The sequence below is a fragment of the Episyrphus balteatus genome, chromosome 4 (assembly GCF_945859705.1).
Source record: "Episyrphus balteatus chromosome 4, idEpiBalt1.1, whole genome shotgun sequence".
In the NCBI taxonomy this organism is placed as follows: domain Eukaryota; kingdom Metazoa; phylum Arthropoda; class Insecta; order Diptera; family Syrphidae; genus Episyrphus; species Episyrphus balteatus.
The window spans coordinates 42,174,244-42,195,432 of record NC_079137.1 but is presented as its reverse complement, the minus strand read 5'-3'; the positions used below and the strand labels follow the sequence as shown (position 1 = coordinate 42,195,432).

General features: G+C 29.6%; 1 protein-coding gene across 3 annotated transcripts in view; it reads left to right on the top strand.

Annotated features, from left to right (window-relative positions):
- Positions 1-20,519, top strand: part of LOC129918291 (protein king tubby) — a 140,060-nt gene extending 119,541 nt beyond the window's left edge. For 2 of the 3 annotated variants that reach the window (XM_055998754.1, XM_055998753.1), the window contains 5 exons: positions 15,231-15,462; positions 15,565-15,927; positions 16,010-16,200; positions 19,958-20,095; positions 20,165-20,519. In XM_055998754.1, coding sequence (XP_055854729.1) covers positions 15,231-15,462; positions 15,565-15,927; positions 16,010-16,200; positions 19,958-20,095; positions 20,165-20,434 — 1,194 coding nt within the window. In that variant the 3' untranslated portion in view covers positions 20,435-20,519. Of the gene's footprint in view, positions 1-9,605; positions 9,628-15,230; positions 15,463-15,564; positions 15,928-16,009; positions 16,201-19,957; positions 20,096-20,164 lie in introns of those variants that run through there. The other variant, XM_055998755.1, reaches the window with a different exon arrangement.
- Positions 20,520-21,189: the final 670 nt, after the last annotated feature.

The window sequence follows — 21,189 nt, the reverse complement described above, 5'->3', positions numbered from 1 at the left end:
CGGTGATGTAATTCGATGTCAAATGTACCCAAAAAAACGCGTTTTTGACCTATTAATATTCAATTATTTCAAAAACGTGACGTGCCAGTGAAATTTTGACTTCAGATTCGGACTCAGCACACAAAATTCCTCTCTTAAAGTAGTGTTTGGTTCTTGCTCTATATCCGTTGCCGACCAGTGTAATTGATGCAAATTTCAATAGCGTTATCAGCTTGAAACTTAAGCGTTATTTTCAATAGTTTTGGTCGCCCAATTTCCAATTTTATTTCAAAGAAAATGTATTAATACTGGTCGTCAAACTTGAAAAGCATAGTATGATGTTAATTTACAACGGAATCAAACAATTTTAATTGATATAATGATACATACTTTAGTTTAAAGAACATTTTTCCATGCAATCTGTACCATCAAGCTTTGCGAATTGTTGCCTTTTTCAGGTTGGTGCTTTCTGATGTTAATATTATGTTTAACTCAGTTGGACCAGATTATCTAAATTTTTCTTCCTTTGTATGTAACACAAGACCCACCACTGACTGTGTCAAATAACAAGTTTCTACAATAATGAGTTCGTGCCATAATTGTGATGATCTGTCAGAGAGTCATTAAGTCATTCATTTACGGTTTTTGTCATTGAAGCCTTGTACATATCTTTGGAACTACTCCTCATAAGTACGTGAAATTTTATGTGTGAATTTTTCTTCGCAAGTTCAAGAAAAGAGTTTGGTATTTTGTGGAATTTTTGGTATAGATGTCAAAGTTGTTTCTTATAATTAAAGGTGAAGCTGTACCTTGACACGATTGAACAGTTAGAAAGATGTTGTGATACGGCATTAACTCTTAACTCTTATAGGGAATATTTCTACCTGTTAAATGAGCTTATTTTTTTTCGATTTTTGTAGAATTTCAAACAATATCTTAATAGTGTAAAAATTTTCTCAATCAAGTTATTATTTAAAAGAGGTTAATGCGAACGACTCATATCTTTAACCCTTTACCATTTTTATAGTTGCGATATTTATTTTTCTTTATTTTTGAATTTTTTTCTTTCAGAACCAAAAAAAATATACCTATATATATTTTTTTTTTTTTTTTTTGTAAAAAATTCGATGATTACAAATATCAAAATATTTGATAACATTGACGATAGGGTAAACTACCCAGTTACCGACACCTGGCACAGTTTTTCCCTTTTCTTAAGGTTTTGTTAGGCGTACGAAAACTATTTTTAACGCGTTCAGGCATGTATATTCCATCAGAAAACACTTTACTTCATAGTTGGTAGTGATTGGTTTTGTTGTAATAAAAGGGGCAAGTTTCGAACCTCTGTGAAGTGCATGAAACTTGAGAAATTCTTAAGAAAGACGTAAGTACAAATCATTGTTTAAACAATATATCTGTATATGTTACAAAAATTAAAATTGAATATTTTGTTAGAGAATTGCTTTGTAGATCTATTTCAATTTAAGTTATTACAAAAATAATAACATAATTTAATTTTACGTGGGGTGTTCATAACTAGAATATAATGTTCAACGAAATTCAGTGACCGACACTGGTGTCCATAACTGGCGCAATTAAACACGTTTGATGATATTAGTTATGGACACCGTTCTTTTTCTGCAGAATAGCAGTATAAAAGATCTCGCCGAATAGGCCTAATTATTTTCAAACCACTTTTTGTTTGCTCCTAAGGCCTAGTTTACAGTTCACCGTGTAAAAAAACAAAAGATTCAAAGCATCGTGTAGCGCTTTTAAATAAGTTTATAAAGTGGGTTTCCTTTCGACTGTGTAAAACTACTTTAAAAAAGTGTGAAAGGAATCTGAAAACGATTCATTCGATTTATGCAAGGTGTGTTTATTGTTTGACAATCATTTTCATGCACACGTTAAATACTGAGCCCTTGTTTGCCTATTTTTATTTCCCTTAAGTTCACACATACTAGCTTTTAATTTACAAAGAAAACTTTTACCTTCAAGTTTGAGGTCAAATCTTCTTTGTGTTCCTAAATCTTTCTTTTTAATTTTAAGGCATGTATCTAACGTTTTGTCTGGGTCCTTATTCTGGTTCTGTGAAAAAATGAAATGATAAAATTTTTACCATCGGAGTTTTCATTCGACTTTTCATTTTATCATTCCATGGCAGGTAGGTACGTAGTGTTCTTTTCACAGAAAATATTTCGATGAGAAAATTATTTTCATGTGATAGAATTTTGACTTTAATTTCCATGTTTCCACTGAATCAGAATCGATGAAAACTATTTTCATCAAACTTTTTACAGAACCAGAATAGCCCACCTAAATTAGAACAAAGAACAGAGGTCGAATCACACGGTTGTTAACGTATGAACGCTATCTGTTCCTACCTTTTTCTTTTACCATGATTCGACTCCAGGTATTGAAAATTAAGTTTTGTTATAAGTTGAACTGTTAGCTAGGTTTAAACAGTATTTTCAAGTACTTGAGTGTTCGTCGGCGTCGACATTTCAGGCTATTATTTAAAAAGTCCAAAACAGAAGCAAAACAAAGACGAAGATCTGCAAAGTGCATTAAATGTAGTTGAATGCTTAGCTGCATTTACACTCTCAGTTTTATCGCCGGTGTACGATGTTCCTTCTTGAACTAACACCGTACAACGAGAGAATGTCAGTAGTAAAACCGTCTTGTTGTTTGGTTCTAATTCAAAAACGGACATCTTACACACCGGCGATAAAACCAAGAGTGTAAATGCAGCTTAGATATTGGTGTCCACTACTGAAAAAATGGTGTCGGTAACTAAAAAACGGGTAAGGTATTACATTTTTAATTTTGATATTTTTAAGGAATTACTAAATTATTTATGCTTTCATTATACTTAAAAACCATTTCTTATAGTTAAATTAACCATTTAAATAATTAAAATTGAAGCAGTGTAGGGAAAGTTATGAATTTTCAAACACACATTATCCCTTAAGGGTGTTGGTCACTGGGTACGTTACCCTATATGTATTGCCCAAAGAAGATTTAAAGTTTTAGTTCCAGGCATTTTTTTCTTCTTAAATAAATTATAATTGAAACAGATTTGAGAACAAACTATCACCAAAATGAAAATAAATAATAAGTTTTAATCATTAAAAACAACATAGTTTAAAGTAATTTATAATTAAAACTTACCAACTGCGCCGGAGCCGACAGCTTTAGCCGCCATTTTAATTTAAATTATGCATTTATTTTTTTTTTTCGCTGACGAAAAGCGTTCAGGTTTTACTCGGTCTATTTTATCCGAGCTCGTAGTTCGGGCTCTGAACAAAAAAGATACACAAATTTTGAGGCACGAGTTTTTTTTTTTTTTTTTTGACAGTTCAAACTCTCTTCAGAACTAAAAAAGAAAAACCCCTAAAACTATCTTTTTTTCATTCAGTGTATTTTTAATACGTTTTCGTTCACCACACCGTTAAGCATTTGCATATCTACTGCACCTTTTCTTAAAATCTGATTTTATTATTTTCCTTTTTTTGTAAATGGAAAATAATTCTTCCGTTTTAAATAACCATTTTATAAAATTCAATAAAATTTGAGCATTGGTTTTAAAAACTCATTTAACTAAATAAAGTAGACTTAAAAATGGTACCATTTTTGTTGTTAGGTTCTTTTTATACCATCTATATTCTTAAAAAAATGTTCCCAGAACCCTTAATAAAATGTTTGTTTATATTTTTTTTAAAAAAGTCGTCCGAAGAAACATGCCGAAGTGCCTTCAAAAGTCAAATTTTCATCCATCCTACTTCTGCACTGCGAAAAACCGATTTGCCTTTTTATTCTTGATCAAGAAAATAAAGTCATTATTGACTATTTAAATCTTACTTCCATTAAAATAACAATGCATCATTAAAATTGAAAACCTAATTTCTAGATCCTTATAAACGCTTGAAAACATCTACATCATTTCGGAGAATGTCCATCCAGTAGGTACTATTTCAGGGTAAACTGAAGATTAAATTGTTTTATTCACTGTCCATTCATGGAACGATAAATAGTAGCTATACAGAAAATTTTAACATGAAATTTTTATCATAAAATAAATTTGAGTTTTTACTATCAGACCACGAAATTCTCCACCTCCATGATTTTGGACTATACGAGCTTCACGCAAAAAAAAAATATATTTTCGAAAGTTAACGTTTTTTTAATTTTAGGTTAAAAGCTTTTTAGTTGGGATATAAGGGCCTTTTCTACCAAAGAATTCCTTCTGTTGTATTGAACAAATCAATGGATGAAATTCTACGAAATGGAGCAGGGGCGGATCCAGGATTTTTTTCTGGGGGGGGCACAAGGGACGGATTGGCAACAAAAATCAGAAATAACAGTTAGAAATAAAATGACGACTGACTGACAAGCAGCGAATTTTAACGACAGTGCGGAATTTTGGTCTAAAACCTGGCCAAAAATATTTTGGCACATTTTCCACATCAAATAGGTACCAAATGACAAAAAAGTTATTCGGAAGGAAAAATTTTCATTTTCTTGTTACAGTAAAAGCCACTTAAGTGCTTACCTACTTACCTCCTGATTAGCCGGAAGAAAAAAAAATATAAAAAATCATAAAATGCATCACGTACAATCCTGTGCTATATTAAAGACTTAAGTTGTTTCATTAAATAGCTCTTGAGAAATTGAGTAGATAAAATTTAGAAAAAAAATGTTTACGTTTTTTAATTGATTTTGTATAAAATTTTGCAATATCATGGACATATTTATACCATTATTTGATGACCTAGTAGTTTTTAGTCAAATACTTAAATCTTCATTCTAATAAATATTAAAGTTCTAAAAGAATAACAAAAAAAAAAAAACTGAAAAATACTTTTTCCCCGGGAAACCCAGTTTTGTTTTTTTTTTTTTTTATTTGCATTACCTAAAATTTTTTTATATCTCAAGAATATTGTGTTCATATTTTAATATTAATATTATATTATCCTTTTCAATTTAACTGTCCATAATAAAGGACTAAACATGTACAATAATTTTTTTATATTCCATGTATTACAAAACTTGCACTATTTTATAAGATTTATCTTACTGTGTTAGTATATAAAAATACGTAATAAATGAAAAATGAAAATGAAATGAAATGAAAATTGTAGGTCTATTGGAGCCAAATTGACCAAGTTATGGATATTTTAATACTTCGCTTACGAACGTTTTAGTCCAGAGTTCAAAACTTTAAATCGTTCTCCCCACAACTAATGTTTTCAAAGCCGGTGCCCCTCATAACTTCAAAACTAATGCGCCTATTCTTTTGAAATTTGGGACACTATTTTTTTTTAAATATTTTTAAAGGGCCCGACCCATAGAATCCGTTGCGTCCGTTGCGTCGAAGTTTTTGACTGACAGTTCGATAAAATACACACGTTTTTATGGGAAGCGACCCATAAGCGACGGATCGGACGGAGACGGACGGATTCGACGGAAGAAGTAGCCCAAATTTCTACTTTTTCATCCGTCGTATCCTTTGACATTGGTTGTCAACAATAGATCAGTTCGATTTTCTGTTTCTGAGTGCACACCGGGGATTTTCAGAACTAAGAACTGTGTTCTTTTCTTCTCCGATTTTATGAATTGTGAACTTTAATTGTATATTTGTGTAGAAAATGTAATAAAAGTAACATTTAATGATATATCTAATAAATTATATCAATTAAATGCTCACATTCTGTTGTTGAGTTCAATTTTACTATGCCAAAGTCATACCTACAACTCATAATTTGTTATAAAAAATTGTTTTTAACTGAAGAGCAAGTACCTACAGGAAATCTAGTCGTGCATTTTATTTTATTAAAAAAAAGAACAACAATAATAGTTAAAAATTTCTTGCATCAGAACTTCCTTAGTGCACATTCAGCGATAAAATATCGAACACACCTTGGAATTTAAAGTGAGCTGTCAAAAAGCAATTCGTCATACGACGTATTCTTTGGGTCACCCCTTTCTGTCCCATCCTTCAACTTCAACGGATGGATTGACGGAACGGACGCAACGGATTCTATGGGTTGGGGCCTTAAAGGTATCCCTGGAGAAATTTTCTCAATAACATAATGTTTATAAAAATCTATAAGTAAGGGTCGCTTTTGAGGAGTTTTTTTTTTCAAGGGGTCTTTATTTTCCGGGTGCAATTTTTTGCAAACTTCTGAAATGCAAGTTTGTTCTACATATCCAGCAGTTCAATAATATATAGGCAATGTTGTGGAGTGTTGCGGTATTTTAAAAACACTAATGTTAAAAAAAACAACGAAAAAAGTTCAAATTTTTTAAGTGTGAACTTCAATTCCTCCGTATGAAAAAATAGAGTTGCATATATATATAATTTTTTTTTTAGAATACCATTCATACCTTGATTGTCGATGTCCATATCAAAATTTTTTTTAATCGAAAAAACATTCGTGTTTACCCTTCAACAAATAGTCGTTTATTTATTTGTGAGGTGGAGCTTTTCATGGGAAAGGGATGCAACAAACAATAAAATTCGCATTTTCAGCCAGAAATAGACAAGAGTTTCACCCAAGTTCTTTCTGTTATTATTCATATAGTTTAACAACTCTTATAATTTGATTTGCTTTAAGTATGAACCAGTTCTGGATCCGCCGGTGAAATGGAGCATAACTCTTTTTTACTCAATAATGACCAACATCATATTGTTCCATTGTTTGGTACTCATATTTTCTCTCCTTATTACTTTTATATTCATTACATCAAAAGTTTTTAAGCTTATTAACATATTTTCTTTAACATTTTCATTTTCATTTATTTATTCATTAATTTTTTTTTATTTATTTATATTTACCACATCATATAGCTCTGAGCCAAAAAGATCAACAACATATTTATGAGACTCTATCGTTCATAATATTACTTTTTTCCACTATGACGCGTCCTTGTTTGTTAAAATGGATTTTTTTTAAAAAGTGCATGCAATATAACGTCCTTATTACTACTTTCGATGTCATTAATTTTATGTAGTTACTGCATTGGTGTATTAAAGCAATTAATTAAACATCTAAGTACACAACACAGAAAACCCACTGCAGAGAACTGTTTATTTTTCGGGATTAATTAAACCGTGTCGACATAAAAAAAAAATAAAAAAAACCTTCTCATTCAAAACTTTTCATCCTGATGAATCCATTGTGTAACGAAAATTTCACGAATTTACCGAATGTACCAACAAAATATCTCCATGGGAATTATCCGTTGGGAAAAATAAATATTTTGCTTATTGATTTAAATTCATTTAAACATCTCCCAATTTGCAATCACGACAATTAATTTATTTTTGCTGCTGTGTTTGCGGATCTCGAAGGATGCAGTTTTTCAATAAAAGTATTCAGTTTTCAGAGGTTTTTAAATACAATTAAACTACTTTAAAAGATAAATGCAATTTGATAACTGTTTGGAGACTCAATTAGGTATCTGGTTGGAGAATTTTTTGAAGACAAAGTTGTATAATAAGAAAAGTTCCAAAAAAAAAAGTCCGAAAAAATCCGTTTTTTTTTAATCCAGCTTTTAAAATCCCGTTTTTCATAATCCCGCTTTTTATAATCCCGGTTTTTGTAATCCCGTTTCTTATAATCCCGATTTTTATAATCCCGTTTTTTACTATCCCGATTTTGCAATCAAAACAAGTTGTTTTATTTTAAAAAATCGCGCGATTTTTCAACAATTTTGATATTTAAATAAATGAAATTTCTTTTACTTGTGAACTCAATTTAAGGTTTTTATCATTTTATGTTTTTATAAAAGAAATACCGTTTTCATAATGTGTTGAAGGTATACAGATTCTGTGGGCTTTACAACGCAAAAAATCAGTTTTACTAATTTCTTGGCTATTTATCATGATTTTTTAAATTTATGAATTAAGCATGTATTTTGTAAAAAAACGGGATTTTCGGGATTTGACGAGATTTTAAAATGCGGGATTATAATTGTTCGGGATTTTAAATAAGCGGGATTTAAAAAATCGGTATTTTAGAAGGCAGGATTTTAAAACTTTTTTTTCGGGATTTTCGAAAAACGGGATTTTAAAAAGCGGCATTCCGATACGCTCCCGAGTTTCGTTTATCTTAGAATGAGGTTAAAGCATGCAAAAAATTCATAAGTATACAATGAATTTCATAAGGGTGTTTTAATTTTCTAAAAAAAAATCCAAAATTAGGAACAGCTTTGGCCTAATTCCATGAACAATTTTCGGGAAAAATCCGCTAATCTCTAAATCAATGGTCAAATTGACCCATGGATTTTTTATCGACATTTTTTTTAACGTCTGACCCCACTTAATCCCTCGCAAATTCAAAACTTCATCCCCGACATTCATGAGATACTAAGCCCTTTATAAAATTTCACTGACCACGAATTTAAAAGGGGACACTTACCCTCTAGTCTCTTGCAATCGATATAGGTACACATTGCTTTTTTCAATTTTAAACCCTCTTTTCATTAAAAAATCAAATACCTGGCTGAAACATGAGTACTTTACCTAATTTCCCATCAGGTACTTAATTATACATTGTTTTTAAAAGGAAGCACATTAATCATGGTTATGTGGAATATCCACAAAACCAATGACCCGAGTAATTGGCATTCAGCCATGTGTACAAACTGACATGTAATCCGATTAAACCGCATTTCAAAAGCTTTCCGTAGAGCTCTCTACCAATCCAAACCCTCTTTCCGATATTACAACCCTCTGCACCTCTCTCTCTTACTTTAGTGCAAAATTATAATCATTACATGAACTGCAATTCAATTCAATAAAATCAAATTGAAATTTGCCAAAGCTAAACAAGTCGTACCTTACTTTGAACGGATACGTAAAGTGACCTCTCTTCTGCAATATTATGTTTAGCTAAGCTCATGTATTTTTAATGAGCTTGGCATTCATTTGTGTGGGTTTGTTTTTTATTATTTTTGAATTTGATATCAAAAAAAATGGATGCGTACAATAAGGAACAGAAAAAAAAAATAAACACAAATATTCATCAACCTTGACCATGACAAAGCTATGTGATATGGTACCGAAATACCAGAGTAACCAAAGTCAATAAACCACCCGCTGCTGGGTGACTTGACTGGCCAACTAGCCGGCCAAGTCCAATGCCAACCTTATACGTTTTGATATAGATATGGCGAGGAACAGCATACAGCAATCAGTAAAATCAATTTGAGTTGATTTGCAGTTGAAAATAATTAAGCTTCCGCACACACGGGTGACACGATTGTGTTGGATTTGGATTACAAAACATTTTATTTAACCTGAACGGATCATCATCAAAATCATAGCTATAGCTGACACGGGGAAGGAAAATCTGTTTTTGTAAACAAAACCAGCATGATAGCAATTTGTCGCTGGTTCTTTGATGTGGGAAAGAGGATTGAATATATGAAATGCTTACATGCTTACGTATGCTGGATAGGTTTAAATGGATTCTTGTGGGAAATTTTTCATTTTTCCTATAAGAGCTTGCCTTTCTCATAATTGGAGAATTTGTTCGGTACAGTGAATAGTACTTTCAGTATACACGTGAACTCTGTGAAAAAATATTACAAGTTATACAGTGGTGGAAAAATAATAAGAAACAAGCTCTTTCTTTTCAAAATGTATGTATGTTCTTAATATAAATAAAAAATTTAAGAAATATATTTTAACACAGACATTTGAAGAGCTTGATATTTTATTAAGGATCTCCTCTTTATTGCACCTTCTTTTTCTAAAATATAAGGGATGGTCTGTCAGTAATTGTTAAAGATGTTTTATTTTATTTTTTTTCGGAACATGTGTCATTTTTCGAGGACTGCAACCACATAAACCAACTTATAGAAATTAGTTGGTGATAGTCGTTTTTGTTTAATTAATTGACCAAGTTTGACAAATGTAAATGCTAAAAATCAAAAACAGGATATTCCTTAATAGTTTTTCCTCAGTGTTTCTAATTACAGTACCTTGCCATATTATTAGGCCCAAGCAAAAAAACTACAAATTTTCACGATGCTCAATTTTTAAAGTTTTTGTCGAAATATCTTAAATTTTTTTTTTTGTCTCATTTACTTACACTTATCATGTAGATACGGATTGACTTAAAAAAAGTTGGAATAACATACTGTGAAGGTCTGCTCGTCTGGTCTTCTACGAAAGAATAAACTGCCAAAAATCTAAGAATCTTACGTAATAACCAGACGATCAGAGCTTCACTATTTATGCAAGATGGTGCTTTTGTCATAAAGTTAAGAATGTCACGTTATTCCTCGATACAAAAATTTAAGTATTGGACCCGTCTGGAAATATTCCGGTCATGAATTCCATAGAAAACCTCTTTTGGAGCTTATTCCCTTTTGCACGTTATTTTTTATCAAAATTTTTGAATTCTTTCAATTTTTTTAAGTCAATCCGTATCTACATGATAAGAGTAAGTAAATGAGACAACAAAACATTCAAGATATTTCGACAAAAACTTTAAAAATTCAGCAACATGAAGCAAAAAATTGTATTTTTTTCGCTTGGGCCTAATAATATGGCAAGGTACTGTACATTTCCACACAAAATTGGACTATATTTGAGATTTTTTGCAATATTTTTTTTTTTTGTTGGGTAAATTCTAAAATTTTTTTCTTAAAATGTTACAAGGATTATATCATCATTCGTGTTTGCTAAAAATTTTTTAAATATTTTGTATTTATAGTAAGAAAAAAATAAAATTTTGTAAACAAAGGGAAATGTTTCTAATTATTTCGCCACCACTGAATCTTCTAGCCTTAAGCTACGAGGCTATTTTAAAATTTCTTCTTTAAACTTCTATTGATTTTTAGTACTTAATAGAATTTTTCTTTTGTTGGATAAGAAAGATTGTTGTTAATTTTGTTAAAACCATTATTACCGACTAATAGAATTTTTTCCAAGTTTTCAACTTTTTTTGTGAAAGGTTTTTTCAGGTAAGCAATTTCAACGAAGCTTACAAATTTTTTCAAAAAATATGTACAAATATCAAAACTGTTTTGAAGAACACAAGAAATATGAAAACAAAAACAAGTATGAATAAAAATGACGTTTAATTTTGATTATTTTTGAATTTGACATTTTTTTTTTTTTTGTTATTGGGCAGGTTCAGAAACGTTAGGGACTAAATATTTAGGTAATTTCTCGGTCTCTGATTGGTCAGCTGTCAAAAAAAATCCTTCCAATTTAGGTAAGTTTATTCGAAAGCTGACTAGAAAGTTAGGCAAGAAAACTTTCCCTAAAAATTTAGGAAAGTTTTTTTTGTCAACATGACAGCAGATTGTTTTTAATAAAAGAATTAATTTAGCAAAATTAAATTTATTTGAGTAAAAAAGAACTAAAAAGTGCATTATCGGTTATAATTATTTTATTTATTGATTACAGTTAAGTGAAATTTGGTGCCTTACCCATGCGACCGGTAAAATTCTTAAATAAATTTCGAAATTCAAACTATCCAAACTAATTTAGTGAATTCACTCAAATTTCCGTTCAGAAAATGACGTTGCCTAAATATATAGTCCCTAATATTTCCTGAACGTGCCCATTCTGTAGAATAGATTTTTCTTGATTGAAAAATTCAATTTTATTATCTGATTGTTTATGAGTCTAATAATTTTGTTCGTCGAACAGTTAACTGACTGTTTATTAGAAGATTGAAAAATCGGCTCTTTATATCTTAATTAAATATTTTTTTGGCGCCTAAGCTATATTTTTATTTATTCAGCTTTCGATAAGATTTCATTGTAGAAGAAGGTCCTGATTTTTGTCAGTTCTGTAAACTTAAAGTAGGTACATATTTTTTTAAGGCGTACTTTGCTGCTTAATAAAACTATATTATAACTCAATTTTCACTGACTGATATTTATATTTATTTTTATATAAATTCTAAAAAAAAGAAACGGTTTTTGAAATTATTATATTTATATTTGAAGATATACAAATAAACCCAAAAATAATCTCATTTTAAAATTTGAAACAAAAAACAACAATAACTACATTAATTTGTACCGACTCATGGTGGATTTTAGCATTTCGGAAGGTTTTTCTTATGGATGGTTAAAATTTGAGCTTTTTGCAATCAACATAAGGCCCACCAGAGAAGCCATTTACTCGAAGATGCGAATTTCTCATTTAAGACTTATTGAACATCATTCTTCAATGTTTTTCTCTTAATTAAAAAAAAAACGAAATGAACAGTAAAATTTTACGTCGTTGGGTATAATACATTATATTTTTCGTATTTTAGTATCAATACAAATATGTAGGAGCTCAAACGATTTTAAATTTAAAAAAATTATCCCCAAGTTTTTAGTTTCTATCTTTATATGTATTAACCCCTTCGCGACTAAATTTTAAATATTTCCATTCAAAATATTGACTACTTTTTTTGTATTTTTGTAAGTTTTTACTTAAAAACTGAATAAAACTGTAAGGGCTTACAGAAAATTTTTAAAGGGAATGCCAGGAGTGTAAGGAGTTTGGTATCAAATGAAAGGAATTTTTTTTTTGTATATAAATTTGAATTGAAAATATCTGTCTATGTTTCGCAAAATTTGATATAATGTTTCAGGTGTTTACTTTTTAAATATTGATATTCTTAGCGAGGCTTTGACTCATTGAAATATTAAAATACTCAGTAAAAACATATACTTTTTTATCATTATGATAAGTAAGTGTGTAACCTTTGATTCTGTATATAATACAGTGTTATTAATCAAACATAAATCTTATAATAAATAAAATACAAATAAAAAGACACTGAAATATGCTTTTAAGCAAATAAAGATAAATTCTAGAGTAAACAAGTATCTAATTCATTTAAGCCGAATACAGGGTTTATGTGTTTTTGTACCCGACTTTGTACTTGTCATGTTTGTATGTTTGTTTTTATGTTCATATGTTCCCTCATAACTTCTTAAATAAGTTATAATAAATAATAATCAAGACGCTTCCAGGGATACCTCATTTGTCAAATTAGGATTACTTATTTACTATAGGATCTGTATTTGTTTATTGGAGTATTTAAGCGAATTTTTATGTTTATTTTGTTTATTGTAAGATTGGCTTAATAAAACTTTGTTTTATATATGCAATCAAAAGTTACACTATCTAATAATTAAATATCACTTTTTGAGAAGTAGATAAACACCTAATACACTAATTTTGTTTGACATAGACAAATATTTTTAGTACAGATTTATAAACAAACAAAATTCCGTTTACTTGATACCAATATAATTTTTGTAGGTTTTTTATTACGGATTCTACGATGAAGTGATTAAAAAACAGCTGAAATCTTGATTTTGAAATCAGAAACTTCATCCTTAAATATCTCGACTCTCCATGAATGATTTTGAATATATTTCACACACACACACACACACTCAACACCTTTTATTTGATACCAAAGTCGTTTCTGTTCACTTTTGGCAGAAAATGAATAGTTTCCTTACAGATCTTGGAGACTGCAAGTCTCGCTAAAACCAAAGCATAGCAAAAACCAGATATCTTTTTATGATTATCTCGGCCTAACCCTATTTTCGGCAACTCAATAGACGATTTCTTTTGTTTTTTGTTAAATGTATTTAAATCTTCACAATGTTTAAAACAATAAGTAAAACTTCAAATGCCTATAGCTATAGAAAAAAAAGCATTCCTTTTGAAAAAGAAACATACACATAATCCGCTTAGGATTCAACTTTGTTCAGCTGAATTTTCCCATTTGTCTTACTTACCAAAATAAAAAAAACAAGCATCAGAAGTGGGATATACCTTTGATGTGTGAATATATAAAATGTGTGATTTGCTTTGTTAGATGTTTTAATTTAAGTGACATTCCCCAAAAAACCTAAACAAAGGTGAATCCTAAATATCAATCAAAGAAGATTTATTACTCTTCCAGGGGTAGACACAACCAAACAAAGATAGATAAAAGTATTTCATTTCAATTAAACTCTCGAACTAACCACAATCCACAAATCTTGTCTATGTTTGTTGAGATTTTGCCACTCTAAGGACTTGAGACAAACACACACAATGACATAAACGTTTCTCTATTGTTATTGTAGGTATCATCTCTTTTTTTTTTTGTGAAGAAGAAATACTCGACTCGTACGTGTCATAGCTCATAAACTAGCTCTGGTGCTGTTGTGCCAATCCATTTACTATTGTTTTCCATCATCATGCAAAGTGGTTATCCTTCAAGTTGTTGACAAAGCAAAAACAATCCTTGACACAATTTAATGAGTGTATTTCTATGTTATGTTACCATTTCTTTTTTTTTTTTTCTTTGAAAATGCATCTCTTTTGTCATGGTCAAAGGTCAATTTGATAGTCTTACTTAATTTAATGTGTGACACTTAAAATATATGCGGGCGGAGACCTATCACTTTTTGTAGAGCTAGTCGCACTGATTACGAAACGGTATTTAAAAATCCCCTTACACCCCCAAAATCTGGAATTAGGGGCAAAGAACGGTTTTTTTGACCTTCACCCATTAAAAAAATTCTAGCTTCGTCAAATTTTTACCCATTTTTGATTTTTGTTTGAATTTTTGATAGAAGATAATTATACCTTTTCAAAAATGTATAAAAAATGTGATTCAATAAAACCACCTACAATTTATAAGCTGTCAAAGTTCAAAAATTCCATTTTTAAAAAAATATTAAAAACAACGGCAACACTTACAGTTATAAGTGATACCATTTCCGAAAGGCAGAATTGTACATTTAATTCTAATTTTTAAATCAATATATTTCAACCAATTGTTTTTGAAATAATCGATTTCAAAGTTTAAAATAGACGAAAAAAAATTTAAAAAAAAAAATCAGTAATTACTATTTTGTCCAGACTGTCAATTTTAATAAAAAAAAAATTGACTCATGTAGAAAACTGTCTCAATTGATTCCTTATCCAACAGTGAAAACTATATGCGTCTATGCCTTCTAGGTTTTGAGAAATTACAAATGCAACTTGAATAACATCGCACTTTTAGGTCTAAAACTGCTTCCAAACTCAAAATTTTTTTCAAATTTTACTCTGACTGCAAATACACCTTCGAATTAACACATTAATTCGGGTATAGTGCGCTACTTTTCAATGCATAATGTTTAACAAGAAAATACATTTTTGAATTTCCCAAAACAAACTTATCTAAAAATTGAATTCAAATGAAATTTCCTCTTTTATTTCCCCCCTTTCCCTCACACAGAGACAACTGATGGAAGCCTTAATCCGCCAGAAACGTGCCTCACCCGGCATGGTACAGGCTAGCGATTTGCAAATCATGCGGCCCATGTCTGGCATGCGGAACAGCAATAGCCGTGAAATGCATGCCTACGATGGACCAATGCAATTCATGAGCTCGCCACAGAATCCCGATCAAATATTGACAGCAAATTCAAATTCTGTGCGAACAACATCATCGTCCAATCGCCATGAAGGTAAACATTTGTGTTCACTCACAATTATTTGAGCACATACAGCCATCATACAATAACGCCACTGCACCATTTCTATTTTTCTTTCTTTTTTTTTTTTTGTAGACTTAATAGAGGAAATCTCTTCACATGAAATCGAGGACGAGGAGAGTAGCCCGATTGATGCAATCACAGTTTCCAAATCCAATGACACCTCGGAAGACTATGCAAATCGAAATGTTGCTGGTGCAGCGCCAATAACGCCATCTACTGGTGGAGATGGTGGTAAGGGTGGGCAGAATATGTCCAACGAGCCGGAGGGTGATGTTGTGGGACAAATTGATCAATTTGTGATGCAACCAGCGCCACAGGGTGTTCTATTTAAATGTCGGATTACGAGGGATCGGAAGGGCATGGATAGAGGTTTATTTCCAATTTATTATCTACATCTGGAACGAGATTATGGCAAGAAGATATTTTTGCTTGGAGGTATGGAAAATTGAATTACTGTTGTCATTTTTAAGAAAAAAAAATATCTAAAAATGATTAATTTATTATTTACTTTGTACAGGACGTAAACGTAAAAAGAGTAAAACATCAAATTATATTATAAGCTGTGATCCAACAGATTTATCAAGACAAGCTGATGGATTTTGTGGGAAATTACGTTCGAATGTGTTTGGTACCTCGTTTTCGGTGTTCGATAGAGGGAACAAAGATGATCCGGAGAGTCCAAGACTAGATTTAGCAGCCATTATTTATGTAAGTATTGAGATATTTTATCAAAGTTCTTGCTAAGTTATATCTTAAGATTAGATAGTAGTTGTCACAATTGTCGTTCGGTGCTAGAACATGTCGTGATGCTACATATTTTAAAGGTACGCAAACAATAATCATGGTTAGAAAAATCATATACAGTTTGCAAGTACATAATTGAAAATTTAAGCACTCTTTAGTTCTATTTTTACAATGCTTTTAAAACTATACATGGACGGTAGGAAATTTCAAGGTCCAAACTGACAAAAAGAAATTTCAAAAAAAAAATCCAGAGAACTTATTTTTTCGTGTGAAAACGAACAAAGAAAAAAATGTTTAAAAATGAAAAGAAATGAAAAGTATAAAAGCATTTAAAAAATTCGTATAAACAGTATAAAATATTAAAAAATTACAAAAAGATTTTTTAAGTTGTTTTAAAATTCAAAAAAAGTATGCTTTTCCACCTAACCTAACCTAGTCGTCAAAAAAAATTGTTTTTTAATTAAAAGGAAAATTTTATAATTATATAAAAGTTTTCCGTTTGCAGAAAATTTAAATTTTTCATTTAGAAAAACTCTTGACGTCAATTATAAAATCGCTTACTAAAGAGCCTTTTGTATAGCTTCTTAAAATAAATAAATAAGAATTTTTTAATCAGATTGTGTATTATTAATCTTTTTTAATCTCTTTTTTAAGTCTTTATTTTCTGTTATTGTATATTGCAAAAAATAATTCTGAATTACAACAAAAATAGAATTGATTGTGACCTTTAATCCTTTTAAATATAAATCATGTTGTTTTTTCGCCACTAAAATTCGTCAGAAACGTGCTGATTGTTCATAATAATTGTTGATAACATATATTTTTACTGCTTTACGTATAGTAAAAAAAAAATACATTAATTTTCATCTCGAGACTCTTTCTCTTATCTCTGCTGAATATAATGTAGTTTGTTTATTATTTTATTGACTTAAATGACTTGTTAAATTTTATTTTTAAGTTTTGCTACCAAAAAAATTAATAATAAAGTTAATTGCTTTGAGTTATTAGCTTTTTATGTAGGTATTTTTAATTGCTCTTTAGGAAAAGTATTAGTTTGGTGTCAAAATAAATTTAGAGATTTAAAAAAAAGCCAACATTTCAATGGTGTAAATGTAAAAGTTCAAAAAGTGGTTTTCGTCATGCCATATGGTCTGTCCCTTTGCCTGTGCTTCCATCGTACATAGAACCAGAGGCTAAACGGATGACTTACTTGAAAGTTAATACCTATGTATGTTTTGACACCAGATCCGTTGTTTTAATATTTTTTTTTTAAACCTCCTTTCAAACAGAAGCCTTTCCATCTAACGTTTTTGAGTTATTGCAAATTTCTCAGAAACGGCTCTAAGGATTTCAGTTAAATTTTGTATACTTACAATCTAAATGATTCTAACAAAACCACCGTTTTAGTTTTTTTCAAAAAAAAATGGGACAACTCTAAGAAATAATACAAGAAAGGGTAATGTTTTATAAATTATGTATTATAAAAATAAAGGGCTTCCTAGTAAAAAAGTAGATTTCGTATTTTTTTTTTATAATTTCTCGAAAACGACAAACCATTTTTGCATCCCGTTCTTTGTAAAATTTTGAAAAAAAAAAAAATTTATTATCTTTCGATCAAAATCGTTTTTTGTAGGTATTCTTTTAATCTTTAGTAACGGGCAAACAAGACTATTTTTCGTATTTGATCTACTGTTGGTTTAACCTATGAATGTTGTCCTTGTATTCATAGCTTTATGATGTTTTTAGTCCCAATTGTGAAGTTCATACAAATTCACAACAACATTGTCTTTTTAACAATTAAACCTGTATTTTCTATTTTTACATTTTATGTAAATGATTCTTTTTTAATAAAAAATAATTTGCTTTTATTCAATAAAATTTGCCAGAAACGTGCTTAGTGCCCATAATCACATTTTTGATGATAACATAAATATACCCCATTGCTCTATATTAACAAATTAAACACATTTTTCAGATCTCGAGACTATTGTGTTCTTATCTTTATTCAACTTTTTTTTTATTTATTTTTTTTTTTAAGTTTTGCTACTGAAAATAATGATAACAAAATCATTCGATTGAAGCTATGAATATGTTATATAGGTAGCAGTTATATTAGTTGATAACAGATGTTTTTTTACTATTCTTAGTTCTATTATATATGAACCCTAGCATGGCTCAATTAACATAAGCGTCAGCAAAAATATTTCAAGAAGGGAAAAACAAATGAAAAAAGTATGTAAATATTTTTTATCCATGCTTCATTTTTCTTTAGAAAATCATGAATTAATCTGGAAAACAGTTTTTAAAAATATTCAATAAATAAGGACACACAAGATTACGTATACGCCACAGTGAACTTCGACAACGTATAAATGTGTATTAGAAATTATTTTATAATATCGATTTGTGTGTTTTAACACCTATGCCAAAGGTGTAAACACACACAAATCGATATGTGATAAGAACACTAACTCTTATTAAATGAACAAGAGCTTCCTCCCCCATGTAGTCAGTGTTGATAAATAAACCGAAAAACAAGATCTTCTCAAATAAGGATAACAAAATTTAAATTTCTTCAGCTTCTTAAATTCTGTTTTTTTTTTTTAAGTATGTATTACAAAAACAAAAAAAAACAACAAATACAAATTTAACACAAAACAAATGCAGACAAAGAAAATATAAATAGAGTTTTCCATTATAGTTTTGGTAACTTAGTAACCAAAAAGTCCTTTCAATCGTGTAAGACGACACTGTGGCTCCAATTCTCATACATTGCGGATTTTTTTCCGATACAATGGTATAATCAAATAGACAAAATTGCATAAAACAGAAGATACAAATAGTGTGGTCTCAGAGAGTAAAGTTCATCATGTCCAATATTAATCCTCTGAAACCTCCTATGCCGCCACACCTTATCTAGGCTATTTTTAATATTTGTTTTGATGTCAAATAAAATAACACGTGATGATAATCTTTAATCAGTTAAATGCCTCAGAAGAAGGCATGTTCTCGTGTCCAATGTTCATAATTGTACAAAAGTATTTGCCTTCCAAATGATATGGGCATTCTCATTTCACGTGTTAATCACATTTTTGTATGTTATCACAATAATAAAAATAATAAAAATCATTTGGCTTCTGTGGGATTATAAGCAACAATCAGCATCGGCACACCCATTATCACACATCACAGTTGGTTAAAATGATATTGATGTCTTCCATAACTTTCAATAGAAAAAAAAAAAAAAAAAAGAAAAGCTTTTAAGGCGTTTTTCCTGGTTGGCATTTAACAGAGTTTGCTCAATTGGATAATGAAAATGCCATTAAATATATTTGCAATGGATATTTTATGTAGGTAAGACATTGACACTCTTTAAGAACAAGATTTTTTTTGAAGAAAAATCGATTTCAGAATGGCTTTGAAAACGTAAGAAAAAAACTAATCTCCAAGAACAAAGTTATCTACTGTTGACTTCCAGAAACTTATCTTTTTACTACACAAACACATGGTATCCGAAAGTAGGTTAAATATTTATTTGCTTTTGGGCTAAACTTATTTATAATTCAAATAAAAACGTGTTTAGAGTGATAGACGGAAGTTGAAAATAAGTTTCTTATCAAAAAAAACTTTGTTGTCTTAAGCTTTATCACCTACCATACTTATGTTCCCATTTTTTTTCTGACGCACATTTAACATTTTTTCTTCTTTTTTTTTTTTGTAGGATACAAACATTTTAGGTTTCAAAGGTCCACGTAATATGACTGTACTTCTACCTGGAATGACAGAAGAGGATCTACGAGTCAAAATCAGTTCAAATGACCCCCGGCAACAAGGCTTATTAGATAGTTGGAAATCAAAGGTACCTACACACAAAAACACTCTCAAAACTCAAAATTCTAAATAATCTCAAAATTCTTCATTTTCATAGAACATGGACAATATAGTCGAACTGCATAATAAAACACCCGTCTGGAATGACGAAACTCAATCCTATGTGCTGAATTTTCATGGACGTGTTACTCAAGCATCAGTCAAAAATTTCCAACTTGTTCACGACTCAGATCCAGACTATATCGTAATGCAATTCGGACGAACTTCGGAGGATGTATTCACTATGGACTATCGATATCCGTTGTGTGCGTTGCAAGCTTTTGCAATAGCTCTAAGTAGTTTTGATGGAAAAATTGCATGTGAATAGAAAACTAATGAAAATGGAGGTTTTCTATAATTTTTTATATTCAGCTAGATAATTGAAAATCAAAAATTTAAACAAAAAACAAAACTATATACATACAACATACATATTTATTATTATATATATAGAAAGATCAATCGAATAAATATATGTATTATATAAATATCTAAATGTAATAATTTTTTGCATATATAAATAATTAAATTTTGTATTTGTGTGAAAAACAAAAAAAAAATAATATAAATATATTAAATGTTAGTTAAAATGCAAAAAATAAAAATAAAACTATTTTGAAAAAAAAAAACAAAAAACTTAACAAAGTAAATGGTTGCCTTAGTTTAAAACATAAAATATTTGTTTAAAGAAAAAATTATCCTAAAACACTAAGTCACTATTGCAAATCCACAAAATTTTAATTTATAATTAATTTTAATATTTAATTAAAAATATGTACATAAATAAGAATTAATTTTGTATTTTTAAGTATTTTTATTTGTAAATTATTATTTATCTAGTCATTTTTAAATTATTGTAAAGTTTGGCAATATCAAACATAACTGAAATTTCAATTTAAATTAAATTCAAGACTGGGTCACATGTTATTGAAGGCTATAGGTTAGGGGAAAATAATCAAAAAAAAAAAATATTAAAAACAAATTTATTAAAAACAGAACATCCGTAAGATGAATAAATCTTTTAATTGGATTAACAATCGTAACCCTAGGTTTAACACAAAAAACTTAAATCAACCTATGTAA